This window comes from Drosophila rhopaloa, unplaced genomic scaffold, assembly GCF_018152115.1.
Source record: "Drosophila rhopaloa isolate 14029-0021.01 unplaced genomic scaffold, ASM1815211v1 contig_178, whole genome shotgun sequence".
NCBI classification, from domain to species: domain Eukaryota; kingdom Metazoa; phylum Arthropoda; class Insecta; order Diptera; family Drosophilidae; genus Drosophila; species Drosophila rhopaloa.
The window spans coordinates 877,075-892,195 of NW_025335059.1; the positions used below are offsets into that span (position 1 = coordinate 877,075).

Below are 15,121 nucleotides of genomic sequence, written 5' to 3' on the forward strand. Positions count from 1 at the left end.
TCGGCACATTTGCCAGAACACGACTCGGGGGTACGTTAGCGATACGCTAACTGAAATGGCCACAGACTGTCAGTTCGATCACCTTAGGGGTAAGCGCGATATGGGCTACACGGTAGCCACGCTTATTTTTATTCACTTTTTTTTGCAAACTATTCTAAATGCCGGGCACTTGCCGAATCTATGCAAATGAAACAAGCCAAGCCTGCTGAAACAAAAAGTGCTGGCCTGCTGACCAAATAGATGAAAAAACTGTCGCAGCGACAGGTTGGCAGAATTTGGCATTAGCCAAAGTCCGAGAGATTTACGAGTCGAGCACGCCAAATGTGTTTACACTTTGTCACCCTTCTGTCAGTTTGATTTATTTATTTGCAGATAGCCGGCTAAGAGGCAGAGCCGGCCGAGACTGCCTCAAATTAAAATGCAAGTATGGCCGGAATGCAGGCCCGGGCCATGTGGCTAGAATGAGCGAATGCGAATGTGAATGACTGATTGACTTAAGTGGCCAACTGACAAGTGGCTTTAATCAATTGGTGTGACTTTTAATGCAAGTCTCTGCGCGTGTGTGAGTGCGTTGGAGAAATTGAGAAACCGAAAGCGAAACCCAAAGCGAAATCGAAACTGATGTAAACGGGCCAATGGAATTATAAGAATTTTTCATTTTGAACAAGAAAAGGGATTGTAAACATCACGATTTTTATTTCGTATAACTTATTTTAATTTACAGAAATCATAGTCAAAGTAACCTTATAAAAATGCCTCGCAGTTAATTGCAAATAATTATTGAGAATATTCTAAAATGTCTGTAATTGAAATAGCAAGAAAATAACATCATTTCTGAAATTAAATTTATTCTTTGAGGACTTATAAAGGGCTTTGGTAATAAAAACACAATTATATGAATTATTTATAATGTGAACGTAATGTCTTTGGAGATTCATTAATTTTAAGGTTATCGACATTCGTTATATATCCCATTTCTACCTTAATAAAAGTCTACAATAATATTTGTATTATCCTAAACTATGCAAAACTTCTATAAATAAATATCTCTTGCCGCAAATTATAATTAACTCAACATTATTTTCTATTCTTTTTCAGCTTATCCACTTATCGGACTTAACCAGTACCTGGTTTTTTAAGGCGCTACTCTGGCGCTTCAGGCTCAGCAAATGATCGGCACCGAGGATATGTCCGCAGCGGCTGGCATGGACATCAGCGAGTCCTTTCGTGCCGAGGATCTCTCGAAGGCGGACTTCTTTGACTTTGTCACAGGTCCCGATATGGGCATCGGCATCGGCGTGGGTGTGGGTGTCGGTGTGGGCGTGGGCGTGGAGGCTTTGGGCGTCAGTCTGCACCAGCAGCAGCACCACCAGAACCACCAGCAGCCGTCGCACAGTCACAACAGCCACAGCAGTCACAGCGGCAACAGCCACGTGCAAGTGGTGCACCAGCCCATTACGTCGCAGTCCCAGCAGCAGAGCCTCTGCGGTGGTGGTGGTGCGAGAACCAACAGCAGCATGATCCACGACGGAGGGGGCGGTGGTGCGGGCGGCGGCGGTGTCGTGGTGCCCGTCGGCAACCGCAACGGCTCCAGCAACGGCGGCGATCCCACGTTACAGGGCTATGAGGTAAGCTACTGAGCAATTTCTCACATTTTTGCATTACCAAAATTTATAAGAATAAGAAGGCTATTAATCCAGAAATAAAATCTAAATCGTCTTCAATAACAAACAAAAAAGAAGTATGGAAACATAGTGTGTTTGAAATAAAAGTTGAAATACATTTTGATGCGCTAGTCTCATAGATGGTTAAGGCTCCTATACTGTTATGTAAATTAATAATTCAATAATGTTATTAATATAAAATATCTGTTTATGAGTAAATAAAAAGCATTTAATTTAAAGTTAAACAAGATTCCTTTTAAATGTTGATAAAATAGAGAAATATAAAAAAACTCCACAAAATGTTATATATAAATAATACAATTTAAAATACTTAATTCAAAAATAGAGCACTTAGGAAGAACATTACAATAAATATAAAAAAGAATCAGCGAGAACAAGAATCCACAAAAAAATCGATTAGATCCAGCCAAAACATCCTATTAAATGATTCTATTCCAATCTTTCTAATCTGCAGTTTTGGCACCAGGACAAGGATAGCAGTCGCCTCGACTCCAACTCGATTTTCGAGGACCTCGATCGCTACTGCTGGCAACAGCAGCCGGTCACAGCCAGCGCCAGTAATGGTGGATCCACCAGCACCAACCAGCCCAGTCCCACCTCGCCGCAGACCCACCTCCAGCAACAGCAACAGCAGCAGCAACAACACCAGCAACATCAGCAGCAGCAACAACAGCATCAGCAGTTGCAGCAGCAACAGCAGCCCAATGCGAGCAGCTCCTCGGCAGCTTCGAGTGGAGCGGGAAGCAGCAGCGACACGATCAGCAGCCTGGACACCACCGATGGCCAGATCTACACCCTGACAGTATTAAATGGAGGAGAGCCCTGGCTAAAGCGCTCGGAGGCGGAGCAACTGCCCACTTCCCTGGATCTGGACAGTCTGCTGGGCAGTTTTCCGGGCTACATCAAATCAGAGTATCCCTACGACGACAGTGGTTTCAGTACGGATGGCAAGGATGTGATCGGAAATGGAACGGATGGTCTCAGCAGTATTTCCCAGGCCCAGAATCAGGGTCAGCAGACGCAACAGACGCTGCCATCGCTGGTCACGGCCATCTCCCTGGCGGGTGGCAATGATTTGGGCCAACAGTTGGCCCAGTTCCAGAACAACAACAACGACTGGCATATGGCGGATCACAACACGGAAACGGAGCAGAGCACGGCGGAGTCATTGCTGCGGAGTGCCCTTCAGGGCAAGGGTTATGGCAAGGGTTTGCACATGCAGAATGGATTGCCCATGCCGGTGGTCAAGGATGAGGACATGCGGCGGTTACTCTTTGCCGATGAGGCTGCTGCTCTGGGCTTTGCCGACTCCACCTTAAGTGCCGCCCAGATGTTCGATGAAGCGCAGGGCATTCATCTCAGTTCCCAGCAGCAACAACAACAACAGCAGCAGCAGCAACATAATGGCAATGCCAACATTCTGGTGGACGACATGTTCCTTTCGCTGGAGAACGCATTCAGCGATGATTTCGAGAAGATCAAGCGCATAGCCAACGAGGTGCAGCAGTTCTGTACTGCCGGCTCCGCAGGGACTCCAACTCCGGGAGATTACGGACAACCCGGCGATGTTCTCATGCAAATCTCATCCAGTCCTGCGGTAACTCCAGCGGGACAATTGCAGCCACCACAGCCACTGAAACCGGAGGTTAGTACCTCCACTTCGCCTTCGGCGCCAGTGTCCGTCGTGTCCGCCGCCAGCAGCCATGTCCGATCCGGAGGTGGGGTGACCAAGCCCAAGAAGGCGTACAAGCGCAGCAGTAGCAATAACAACAATCCCAATGTGGCCAATAACAACAATCAGGGCAGTGGGAGCAATCCCCTAATCGCCGGCAGTGGGAGTGGCAGCTCCTCATCGAGTGGCAGTGCCAGTAGCAGCAGCAACAGTCCGCCGGCCAATTCCGGGGGCAGTTCATCCTCCTCCTCGGGAAGTGCCCAGAGAAAAGAGCGATCCCTGCACTACTGCTCCATTTGCTCGAAGGGATTCAAGGACAAGTACTCCGTGAATGTACACATACGTACGCATACGGGTGAGAAACCCTTCGCCTGTTCACTTTGTGGCAAGAGTTTCCGGCAAAAGGCGCATTTGGCTAAGCACTATCAGACGCACATGACCCAGAAGAATAATGGAAACCTAATCAAGGGTGGGTCGGGCAAACATCCGCGATCCAGTGGCTCATCTACGGGGACAGCTAGTGCCGCCTCCCTCAATCAGCGACAACTCAGTGGAGGAGTGGTGCCATCCTCACTGCCCGTGATGATCAGCAATCCCAATACACCACCTGGAGGAGTACTGCCACCTGCCAATGGACTCCTCACCAATCGGTAGTAACCAGCCGCCAGCGGGGATTCACCCGGCTAAACTATTTCTTGTTCCTTACTCACAAAATACACACACTCAAAACCGAAAAAAAAACAAAACAAAACAAAATGAAAATGTAGAGAAACTATTACTACTCTAAATACCTTAATACTCGTACTCCCAACTCGAATTTACGTCATTGATGAATTCCTATTTCAGCTTTCTGTGCAATTCCTATATATGCCCACACACACAGACAGACACACACTCGAAGCACTTCCAAATACAATACTCAATTAAATGTACATTTACACAAACAAATTAAATTTAAATGTGCCAAATTTTGAAGATTTTAATAGCTAAAGTTAAACTAAAATATACATATATGCTAGGCGTGTAGAAATAGAAGTGTAACGAAGCTAATGAAGCAATTCCACGAGTGGTGATATCAAAATGAGGCCAAACGCTTCCTTGCTAAACAATTAAAGCAATTTTTTAAAAACCCACAAACTAGAATATCAATACTAAAAATAAAAATCGCCTTGCAAATCGTACAATTTGTGAGTGATTTATTAAAAATTCATATATAATTCTCCTAATCACCCATAATCCTTCAGAGTCTTCAACTAGCCCCAGCACGATGCGTGTTTCCTGTAAATTAAAAGTATTTGTTTTCTTAGTTGCTCTGCCCAAATTAGCATAAATTTGTTTGCTAGTGTTAATGTAAATATACGCGTAAATAAAGATAATTTTTGTATACCTATTAATAAGGCCAACAAGGGGAATGCCAAATATTTGAGCGAGGAACACTCCCCTAAGGCACTAAATTCGAAACGCTTCCTCCGGAGCTTATCCTACAGCAAATTCCCGCTCCTTTCTCCTTCAAGGATCTCTTTGATCTCTTGGGCCGAGTGTTAGCCAACTTCGAAGGCATTCAAAAGAGGGGGCACAAGCATTACTTTATCAACTTACGTTTACACACCATACGTTCAGCAACTCAACTTGCACTTGCCATTATTTTTGTATTTGATAAACACAAGGCGCATAACTAAGGCGAATTCCCTATAATTAAAGATAACACCACATTCCCCCAACTAGTTTTATTGAATAGGCTAAGCTATCTGATAAATCAGCCGTAGTTAGTGGTTAATTAAACTGCCAATTATTTTGTGATAGTTTTTAATGGACATTAAATTTAGATTACGCAAAAATATCTTCAATGGTGTTTGGGTTATGTAACGTTTTAACGATTTGTTATAAACTGTGTACACTTTGCAATACGAGTATTTTCTGCTAATTTATTGAACTTAATAGTTTATGTACATAGAGAACGATCCTTTGTTTATATCCAAGCCTAGGCTAAGCCACACATCGAAATCTTAGTTAAATCTTTGTTAGTTATTATTTATGCCACACACACACACCAGCCAAGACACACACACACACACACATCCATCTGCGGTTAAGTTTTGCATTAATTTTTTTAGTATTGCAAGCATTAAAAATAAAGAAATCTAAAACGTTTTATTGACAATTAAGATGCGCCCCGTGTCTGCTGTTTGGGTCTGTCGTGGGTTAATTAGTTTTAGCTCGTTACGGAGATGGCAGATGGGTCTGGCCGAGGTCTGAAATAATTTTCTCCAATAAAGGAGCTGAGCGCACATGAAAGCGCATGCAGCTGCGCATGTCAACAACGAATTGCAACTGCAGCAGCACGGCAGCAACAACTGCAGCAGCACCGCAGCAACAACTGCAGCAGCACCGCAGCAACAACTGCAGCAGCACCGCAGCAACAACTGCAGCAGCAAAAGCAGCAGCATCAGCAGGCAGGCGGCACTTGTCAGTCAAAATCAAAGTACCCGGCCCCAGACTGCCGGCATCGTTTGGCGGGGGGCTACAAATGCGTGCCATCAGCGCAGATTAGAGAAAATTTTTCACTTCACGATCGGTGAAACACGACTAGCACACTGAGAAAATATTTGAGTTATTTGATATCTTATTAAAATTTTGTCAATGGTTTATAATATTTTAACTTTTTCTAAAATGTATTAATAATAATTCCTGATTTCTTCAAACTACTAATCAGATCCTCTTTTGATTATTTATTTCTTTATATTATTTATTTTTTTCTAATTAAATTCAAAATTAAAAAATTCCCTTTAACTGAACTGCAATACAAAATTGTATTATTATTTTTATCTTTTTGAATGTTATAAAAACCTACACATTTTTTAAAGCTAAATGTATTTGAAACCCTTTACTGAACTACAATACAAAATTGTATTATTATTTTTATCTTTTTGAATGGTATAAAAACCTACACATTTTTTAAAGCTAAATGTATTTGAAACGCTTTAATTCTGATCTTGATCTAATAGTACAGCAAAAAAATAAATCAGTTTTTCTCGGTGTACCGCTGATGGTGATGCCTCCACTGCCGGCCGCGTCGTTTCAGATCGAAACATGTCGATTAGGGAATTTCAAGAGGCGCCAGTTGCCGTCGCACAGGTGGCTAACATCAGCGCACCTTTGGGGGAGCTCAAACACTGGGAATTCGGTGTTCGGTGTTCAGCTGCCACTGCGGCAAGCACGCGTCTTAATTGCTTTTGATGTTGAACTTTGAGCCGGCGAGCTGCTGTGCAAATATTTGCACAATGGAAATCGGGAACATCCGATCCCCGAGTGGGGTAAACGAAACGAAAGGAAAGTCATATTTGATGGCTACACAAATAACCATAAAGCAGCTTGTATTGAAAAACTACACCGACTATAGTCGTTAAAAGTGCAGGCACCCTGCGTTTAGGGAGCTCACCCTTTACAACTAACAAAAATCGATTTACTTAGGGGTCCTAAACCGTAATTTAATGGTCATAAAATCAATGGGTGCATAGTTTTTCACTAGTTTTTTTTCTTCATTTTTTACTTTTTTTAAAAACTTTTTAGTATTGGTTTTGAAATTTAAGATGACGCGAGAAAATGGGTTTAGATTTAAGTCTGTAGCTTAAGATTTCCAACACCCAAACAAGGGTAGAGAACACCACCATGAAGCCAAACCCGTACCACACGTACTGCAAATCCTGGATCTGCATGGCCCTAAATTCACGATGAGGACTTAAGTCCACAAAGTGCATTTCGCCCGCATCAATGAGCTCCGAGAAACCCATGGCCATCCAGTGGAAAGTTAGACCTGTTTCGTACAACTCCAATATCAACTTGAGCACCGGTTCCATAAACACAGAATTCTCGTGGAGGGGTAATCCGAAAGGTATATTATTGAAAAAGCAAAAGTCGTCTCGTTTTTGGAAAAGTGGTCGGGAGAAAACCTTTTGCTGCTCGTTGATCAGCACCCATCGATTGGTGGTTATCATATAACCATATCGCGAATCCAACGATTCGCGAAGTGCCAGATATCGGTTAAAGTCCGGTTCCACCAGAAACATCGGCTCGTACTTGCGAAACTCCAGAAGTCGGCCGAATAGCTCCGCATATTCCGGCTTCCAGGCCAACACCTTCAGTTTAGAGGCCAAAATATCATCATAAGTTCTGAAAGCGGGCTGTTTCGGGGCAGTGGTCACATAACTGGAGAAATAGGAATTATACCAGGCGGTAATCAGAAAGCCCAGAATGCAGATCTCCAGATATATACCCCGCACGAGGGTAGGTGCTCGAAACACTTCCACAAAAGATTGCCCCAGCACTCCTCTCAGGCAACTGTCATGGAGCAGAAACTCACTGATGTTGGTGGAATAACCATGAAGCCGTAATGTGCTGGCCAGGAGGCACGATATTATCACTAGAGTTCCCAAAGTTAGTAGAAAGGCAGCCAGCTCAAAGACCCTCGTATAATATTCCAGAGGTGGCACATCGGCCTCAACCGGTAGCATCACACACCAGTTCATCTGTTCATAAGGGTAACTAAAACCAAACGGAGGAATCGTTGGATATGTCAGCGACATCGACATCTCCACGGTTTCATTTCGCACTGCAGCAACCGTTTGCATGGAAGGAGCAAAATCCAAGGGATTTTTACCCTGCAGTGGCTGGACAAATCTAACATTGTATTTCTGCTGAAAGGCCATCATGAAATGGCCCACTGTTCCCTCGTAGACCACTTGACCCTTCTTGTTTCGGTAGGCTATCATTCGAGGAGAGGTTCCACCAATAATCACGGGCATCTCGTACCCATGGAAATCTCTCAGGCGGTCGGGAAAAATAGGTATATTTTGCAGACTCGGTTCGTAGAGACGCTCCTCTAATTGTAAAATAGGAAAATGCGAGTAGCTGTAGAAGGTCGATGTGCTCTGGAATTGAATATTTTATTTGCTTAGTTAGATCAATGAATGTTTGGTAAGTGGACATATAAGGATATGCGTGGATCAAATAGATAAAGTCATATTAATTGTATGTAGTAATAACAAATATCAAAGAGTGCAGATAAAAGCTGAAATCTTTCTTTCTTACCCACCTCATAGTCCTTAAATAGAACCATAACATTCAATAACTTTTTTTTCCAGCAATCCTTAAATAATTCGTAAGCCACTTTTGATAATACCTCCGATTGTATTAGAAAAATTACTCTTGAAGTGGTCATGTGCCTGAGATTCTGTACCAAAGCTGTGAGCAGACCACTGTGCTCCTCGAGATTTCCACTACTTAAAAATACCATTGACACTAGACGTCTGCTGAGGCTGTTGTGCAAAAAGTAGCTCACTTTCTCGTCCAGTTGAAGGACTGGCACATGAACTCTTTCCATAATATCCTTTGCCAACGTACTGCCGTTCCAAATTTGTTCGGGCAGGCTGAAGTTCCTATTTTTCATGACCAGCACGTAGTCAAAGTCGGACTCCAGCTTTATCCTAACCAGTAATTCAATTACCGTGGCGGCACTGACCAGGCTAATCAGACAAAGCCCGCTCAGGATCCACATTGGGTAATGGCAATCCATCACGATGGTCGAGGGACAACTGCATGACACTGATTGATGCCGCTGCACATTTAAAGGGTTGCTAATGAATCCGCCGACGACGTTGCTAATGGTTAATTCCAATTAGCAGCACATGTTAACAAGTCGCGGGCGAAAAAGAAAATAAAAAACATTTCCCTGGGGATTACAGAAAAACAGCGGAAATAACCTCAATCAGACAAGATTGGTTAGGAAATTAACACGAGGCTTGATTTTTTTGCTCTTTACATTAATAACTTCAGGGTACGGCTTTAATTCAATAAAACAAAAATCATTTTCGTTAGTTAAAAAGGATTTATTAAACACAGAATATTTTATTTTTTGAAGCAGTTTATTTATGTGTTAGTAACAAAATTGTTTGCGTAATTATGTTGTTAGTAAAATTAAATATCCAATTTTTTGCAATATCTTTTGTCGCCAGAAGCAAATCAATTCAAGTAGAAAAACCAATGAGGCAAAGCCAAGCATAAATCCTCCCATGCGCCAAATTTGTTCCAGGTCCTCTACTTTCATAGGTCGAAATTCCTTTGGCTTACTCCGATCTTCAAGGTGCAATTGTCCGGCTTTGATCATTTCCGTAAAGGCCATGTCCCGCCAGCGATTAAGGAGACCAGTTGCAGTCACGTCGAGAATGAGGCGATTCAGGGGCTCCCTAAATAAAGAGTTATTTACGATTGGAAACACAATTGGAACCGTGTGGTAAAAGCAGAGATCTTCGTTTAGACTGAACAGTGGGGAACTGAAGACCCTCTGTTCCTCCTTTATGAGTAACCACTTCTCCATTGGCATCATATAGCCATATCTGGTGTCGAAGGAATCCCGCAAATGAATAAACTCCTTGTAGTCCGGATGCAACTGAAAGATAGACGAGTACTTCCTCATGTTAACATAGTAGAACTGAAGTGTTTCGTAATCCGGTGACCAAATCACAACTTTGATATTCGACTGTTGGATGCTCTCATAACTGGTAAACGGAGGAAGTCTTGGAGCACTGGTCACAAAGGTGGAAAAGTATGAGTTGTACCAGGAGGTGATCAGTAGTCCAAACACACAGATCCCCAGGTAAATGCCCCTTACCAAGGCAGGTGCTCGAAGAACCTCGCAGAAGGGTTGAGCCATAACTCCTCTCAGGCAGCTATCATGAAGGAAAAACTCACTGAGAGTAACTCGATATCCATATAGACGAAGAGCAAAGGATAAGGTCAATGAAATTAGCACCATGACAAGGAAAGTGATCCAAAATGCCGTCGGTCCAAATACCATTCTGTACAGCTGACTGTGAGCAACCTCCGCTGGCACCGGCATCATCAGGCACCAGCTCATCAGCTCGATGGGGTACGAATATCCAATCGCCGGAGTTTGCATATAAATAGCCGCCATGGCAAACTGGACACTACCATTTCGCACGGATCCAACAAGTTGACGTGCCGGGAGAATAGCTGACTCATTAAAAAGATAGGGCTGCACCAGTCTGCAATTAAAACGCTGCTCAAAGCTCTTTTTAAGATTACCCACAGGTCCTGTGAAAAACAGTTCCCCAGCCAAGTCACGATACACAATCAAACGCGGCGAAGATCCACCCAAAACAATGGGCACTTGATAGCCATGAAGGTTTTCCAAACGTGTTTCGAATATTTGTGTACTGTTGTCCAAAACTCTCTCGATATACTGCAGGATGGGAAATGGCGTGTAGCTGTACACAATCAAAGACTCCTGTAAATATCAGACAAATCACACAGGGCGTGTGATTAATATTTCACCAAATTCAAGTTTTTAACATATTTAATCATAAATTATTTCACAGTCATGTATTTGTTTCCACTGTACAACTTATTGATTTACTCGATAAGCACTGGGACTTCTAAAGCAAGTCGCCAAGGTAGGTTATCGTTTAACTTGAGGAAACTCTACATCAACACTCCTTTTCAAAGAAAAATGCTCATTTATGGCTAATCATGGTCCTTGCCAAAAAAATTTTGATATGTTTGCCTACGACTTCGACAACAATCGCTGCGTGGAATTTGTATACGGTGGCTGCGGCGGAAATCCAAATCGTTTTCAAACAAAACTGGAGTGCATATTGGCTTGTGATGCTCTAGAAGATCCTAAAAATGTGGATATTATCCCCACGGATAGCTATAAGTTTATGACAGAGCAGCTAAAACCCGATGACAAGTCAACGAAATTGGTTTTTGCTTCATCAGAAGTAGCACAAGAAGTCCCCGCAGGAAAGGAAGAAGAAGTAGTTGCAACGTCGACCTTTAAGGCAACTTCAAAAGAATCACCAGAAGCCTTTACCCTCTTCAATTTCGAACAACTTAATTAATCAAAAATATAAATCTTACCTCGAAATCCTGGCCAATAGCGACGACATTGAGAAGTTGATGGTGCCAACACCATTCCAGCAATGGATATATTCGTATAGTTCTATTCTTAAGAACCAAGAGCACTGGCATTGTATTTAACATTCTTAGATTTAAGTAAATGAGCTCCAAAATTTCATACGGGGATGTGTTCACAAAAGCAATTGTGAGGGCGTTGTGAGAATGATTATTTCCGAAATCAAAGTCTTCCTTGGACTGATCTTTAATTTGGATAATGGGAACAGGAAGTTGCCACAAGTGTTTCAACCAAATAGAATCCGAGGTGCCCAGCAGAAGGGCATTTTCAAATTTAAGCTCGCTTCTCAGATGATTAAGTAGGATATTATATGAGCAATCCCTAACTGGACTGAAAATAATCCAGGTAGCTAACAGAAGGTACAACCGACCCATGTTGAATAAGGAAAAGATTTTTCAGTTTCAGCTTTTATCCTACTCCTCCAATTGCCTCAACTGCTCCCAGGGGAAATAAATGTCGCGTCAAACTTTTAATTTATTTCACACATCACGAGAGGTTTTTGTCGTGCCATTACATAGTAATTACTAGCAAATATATATTAATATACACGGTCAACAAGACATACTTTCTGTTATACATATATTTTTTTGCTAAGGGATCAAAGGCTTTTGGCCTAGAATATTGTCCATTCCGCAATAATACAATTTCAGTATACCTCTTGGTCAAACCCACAATTGTTTGACTTTTTAAAAACGGATTTAGTTTCATGGAGCAATTACTTGCATATAACCTATTGGTTATTTGATATGAACACTAAAATATAGTTATTGTAGTGGCGAATAATGAGTATGGGAAGATACTATGGCAGCCAAATGACTCAAAGTTTTATGGAAGGTAGTCCAATATTGTCAGCAGGTGTTGTTTGGTTTAGTGATCATAATCGTTTTTCCCGTTTAGAAACTCAAACATCAAAATGTTCGTAATATTTATACCCGATCATTATTTTAGCAGAACAATTAATTCCTTCTGATCTGTGTAATGCAATTTGAGCACAGTCCATAAAGTTTTAATTTCATTGGAAAAGAAACAATAGCGAGGCTAAAGCGAGTCACAAATCTCATTCGTATACGATCCGCCTGACAGATGATCGCTCTTAATGATGCTGCCAACAACAGCAACCACTCCGCTCATTATATTTTTCAAGCAGTTATATGTTTTGGTGCACTTCACTGGATTTGGCTGATGCGTCAGCACTTGACCCGCACTCAGCCCCATCCTCCATCCTCCGATTCCCAGTCGTAGACTCTGTCCCATGCTGTTGTCCGCCAAATTGAGTTGACGTTGACGTAATGCCCCGCCACTTGAGTAAGTCTCACTCACTCGCTCTTTTTTTGGCTTTTGTCATTTCTGGTTGCTGCTTCTGCTTTTTTGGAATTTTTTTGATGAAGTGCATCATCGTCTGGGGCTGGTCAATTAGCTGCACATACCGCGTATCTCGCACAGAAAGAGTGGCAGCGTGGAAAGCTCAACATGGCAGCGCTGGTTTCTTATTTTTTTTGTCATCAGCCTTTATCTTCAGTTTTATTTCTTTGTTTTTGCTGTTTATTTTTTTTGGCTGGAGGTCACGTAGAGTCTTTAATTGGCTGGCCTGGGTTGCGTATGCGATGTCAATTTAGCGAGAAGAGCCCCAAAGTTCATAAGTGCCCTGGCGCATTCTTATATAGTAATCTTTTGCAATGCAGAAACTTCACTTAACCCAATTGCAGAACATGACGACAACTGGAGGTTGTTTACAACAATGTGATTATTATTTGGAATATCAAAAATCAAACAAAACTTAATCTTTTTATAAGTAAAATTTGTAAAGAAAAATTGTAACATCTTACTTATGATAACTTAATTTAAAATTAGTCATATTAAAATAAAAAATTTTAGAAAAAATCAGAAATACCGGTCACAATAATATAATACCAAATTAAATTTCAGAATTTAATGAACAAATATTATGAATTATTTGTTGAGCCTTTTATTTTGCTTAAAATATGATTTTAAAATATAAAATGTGTGCACTAAATGTTTGATTCAATGTTAAATTTTGTATGACATACTCTTTCTTTTAATTGCTTTTGTTGAAAAGATCATGGAGGTAAAAGAAAATGTATTATGATTAGTTGCTATCGTTAAAGCGATAACTCATTTGCATGTTCAGGCGACGACCCACTTTCCTGCGCAGTTCGCCTGGAGTGTCCTTACTCCTGGCACCGGCACCCTGGTAATTGTTTGTGAGCCCCACCACTTCCTAGCCAGCTCAGCCAGAGATCATGGCCCCGTTCCATTCGGATAGAGGCAGAAACACTGCCCCAGGAAAGTAAAGTAAACTCATATTCGGGTATGTGGCAGAAATACACAACTGGAACCGTAATGCAAGTGATCGTACATCCGACTGTTTGGGGGCTTTTGTTGTCCAGTTGTTCAGTTATTGTTGCCTGGCCACGAGACATGCACGAGCCAAACGGTAACTTCTCCCCCAACTCCCCCGAAAGCCCCTTGAAAAAAAAAATACGTTACCAAAACGGTAGCCTTTTTGGGGGACGGGTCCCGACATAACCACCAACAGTACAGATTCAAACCCGGCTTGGTCTCATTGAAAAGCGAAAGATGGCCAAATGGAAATGGTGAAAATGGCAAAAGGCCAAAAGCGGACTGACAAAATATTTTCGCATATGATAAATGGCACAGTTTAAAGTAAGTCGAGCACTTGCAATTGTCCACGTCCAGGCACAATGTAAATTTCCACCGCTGACCATTTGCGCAGTTTTCCGGGGCTGCGGCTAATGGTGCCACACTAAACATTGCCACAGCCATAATCTTGGCATTTTTCGCTAGGTCGCCGCTGCCCGAGTGCCTGATTTATGAAAGGGCCTCATAATTTAGCACAAATATGGTCATAACTTTTTGGCTTTTACTTTTTGGGGCCAAGCGAGCTGCTAATGAAGCGGCATCGCCTCCCGCCGCTAGAAACTGAAAACTTAAAACCGAAAACTAAAATCAGACAAAAACGCAGTCGAAGCGAAACAAAAGCGCCAAGAAAACTCCCAGCCTGAAACTCATTTAAGTGGATGGCCAGCCGATGGCCACTTGTTGCCATCGTTTCCTAGCAATCAGCGGCGAACGTGTCACTCCTAACTGGCGAGGAATCGACCAAGTCGGGATACACAGGGGGAAAATTCGACAATTAATCATGTGAGTATCGGTACTTTTGATCTACATTTTAAAAGAGAAATTGGAATGAAATTAAAAACAAATATGTATTCCACAAATATCCTAAAAATTAGTAGAAATTTGTAATCTAACCTAAGGATAAACATAGTTGCTAGACATTACGAAATAATAATGGCTGTATGATTAATCAAGTTACCATGCAATTTTTCAACCAAACGTATCTACATTCTATAGAGATTTGGGAAATACCACAAATAGAGTCTTTAAGAGTTTTTAAAAAATACAGAAGATCTTATATTGGTTGGGTTATACATTTCAACATTACCTCCAAAACACCTTATTATCTTCTATAACTTTTAAAATATGAGACTTTGGTTATTTTTAATTGTGTTAGGAGACTTACATGTTAATATCCTGGATTATTTAGCAGTGTAGTCTGGGGCAAACCATGCCGGACCGTGCCTATAATCATCATCAACATTACCAACCGCCTGCAATGTGGAGCAATCACGTCCTGGACCCGAACCGAACTGAGCCTGGCCAGCGGCCCCTGCTCCGACTGATCCGACTGCTACTCCAGTACTCCAGCTTCATGCTTCAATAAATGTCACT

At 42.0% G+C, this 15,121-nt stretch overlaps 4 protein-coding genes across 5 annotated transcripts in view; 2 read left to right on the forward strand and 2 right to left on the reverse strand.

Moving 5' to 3' along the window:
* The window catches only part of LOC108051568 (putative uncharacterized protein DDB_G0277255), a 65,848-nt gene extending 60,326 nt beyond the window's left edge, over nt 1-5,522 (forward strand). For both annotated transcript variants that reach the window (XM_017133708.2, XM_017133707.2), the window contains 2 exons: nt 1,099-1,628; nt 2,140-5,522. In XM_017133708.2, the coding sequence (XP_016989197.2) occupies nt 1,170-1,628; nt 2,140-4,011 (2,331 nt within the window). In that variant the 5' untranslated portion in view covers nt 1,099-1,169 and the 3' untranslated portion in view covers nt 4,012-5,522. The remainder of the gene's footprint in view (nt 1-1,098; nt 1,629-2,139) is intronic.
* A 1,401-nt stretch (nt 5,523-6,923) lies between these two features.
* LOC108051528 lies at nt 6,924-8,929 on the reverse strand. The gene is made up of 2 exons (XM_017133660.2): nt 8,450-8,929; nt 6,924-8,285 (listed from the first exon to the last, which is right to left on the reverse strand). Exons 1-2 carry the CDS (start codon nt 8,927-8,929, stop codon nt 6,924-6,926), a joined length of 1,842 nt encoding a protein of 613 aa, XP_016989149.2.
* A 384-nt stretch (nt 8,930-9,313) lies between these two features.
* On the reverse strand, nt 9,314-11,721 carry LOC108051527. The gene is made up of 2 exons (XM_017133659.2): nt 11,293-11,721; nt 9,314-10,660 (listed from the first exon to the last, which is right to left on the reverse strand). The coding sequence occupies exons 1-2, from the start codon at nt 11,719-11,721 to the stop codon at nt 9,314-9,316; spliced, it is 1,776 nt and encodes a 591-aa protein (XP_016989148.2).
* Nucleotides 10,715-11,474, forward strand: LOC108051541 (U-actitoxin-Avd3n). Its single transcript, XM_017133673.2, has 2 exons — nt 10,715-10,826; nt 10,879-11,474. Exons 1-2 carry the CDS (start codon nt 10,754-10,756, stop codon nt 11,271-11,273), a joined length of 468 nt encoding a protein of 155 aa, XP_016989162.2. The 5' UTR covers nt 10,715-10,753; the 3' UTR covers nt 11,274-11,474.
* Nucleotides 11,722-15,121: the final 3,400 nt, after the last annotated feature.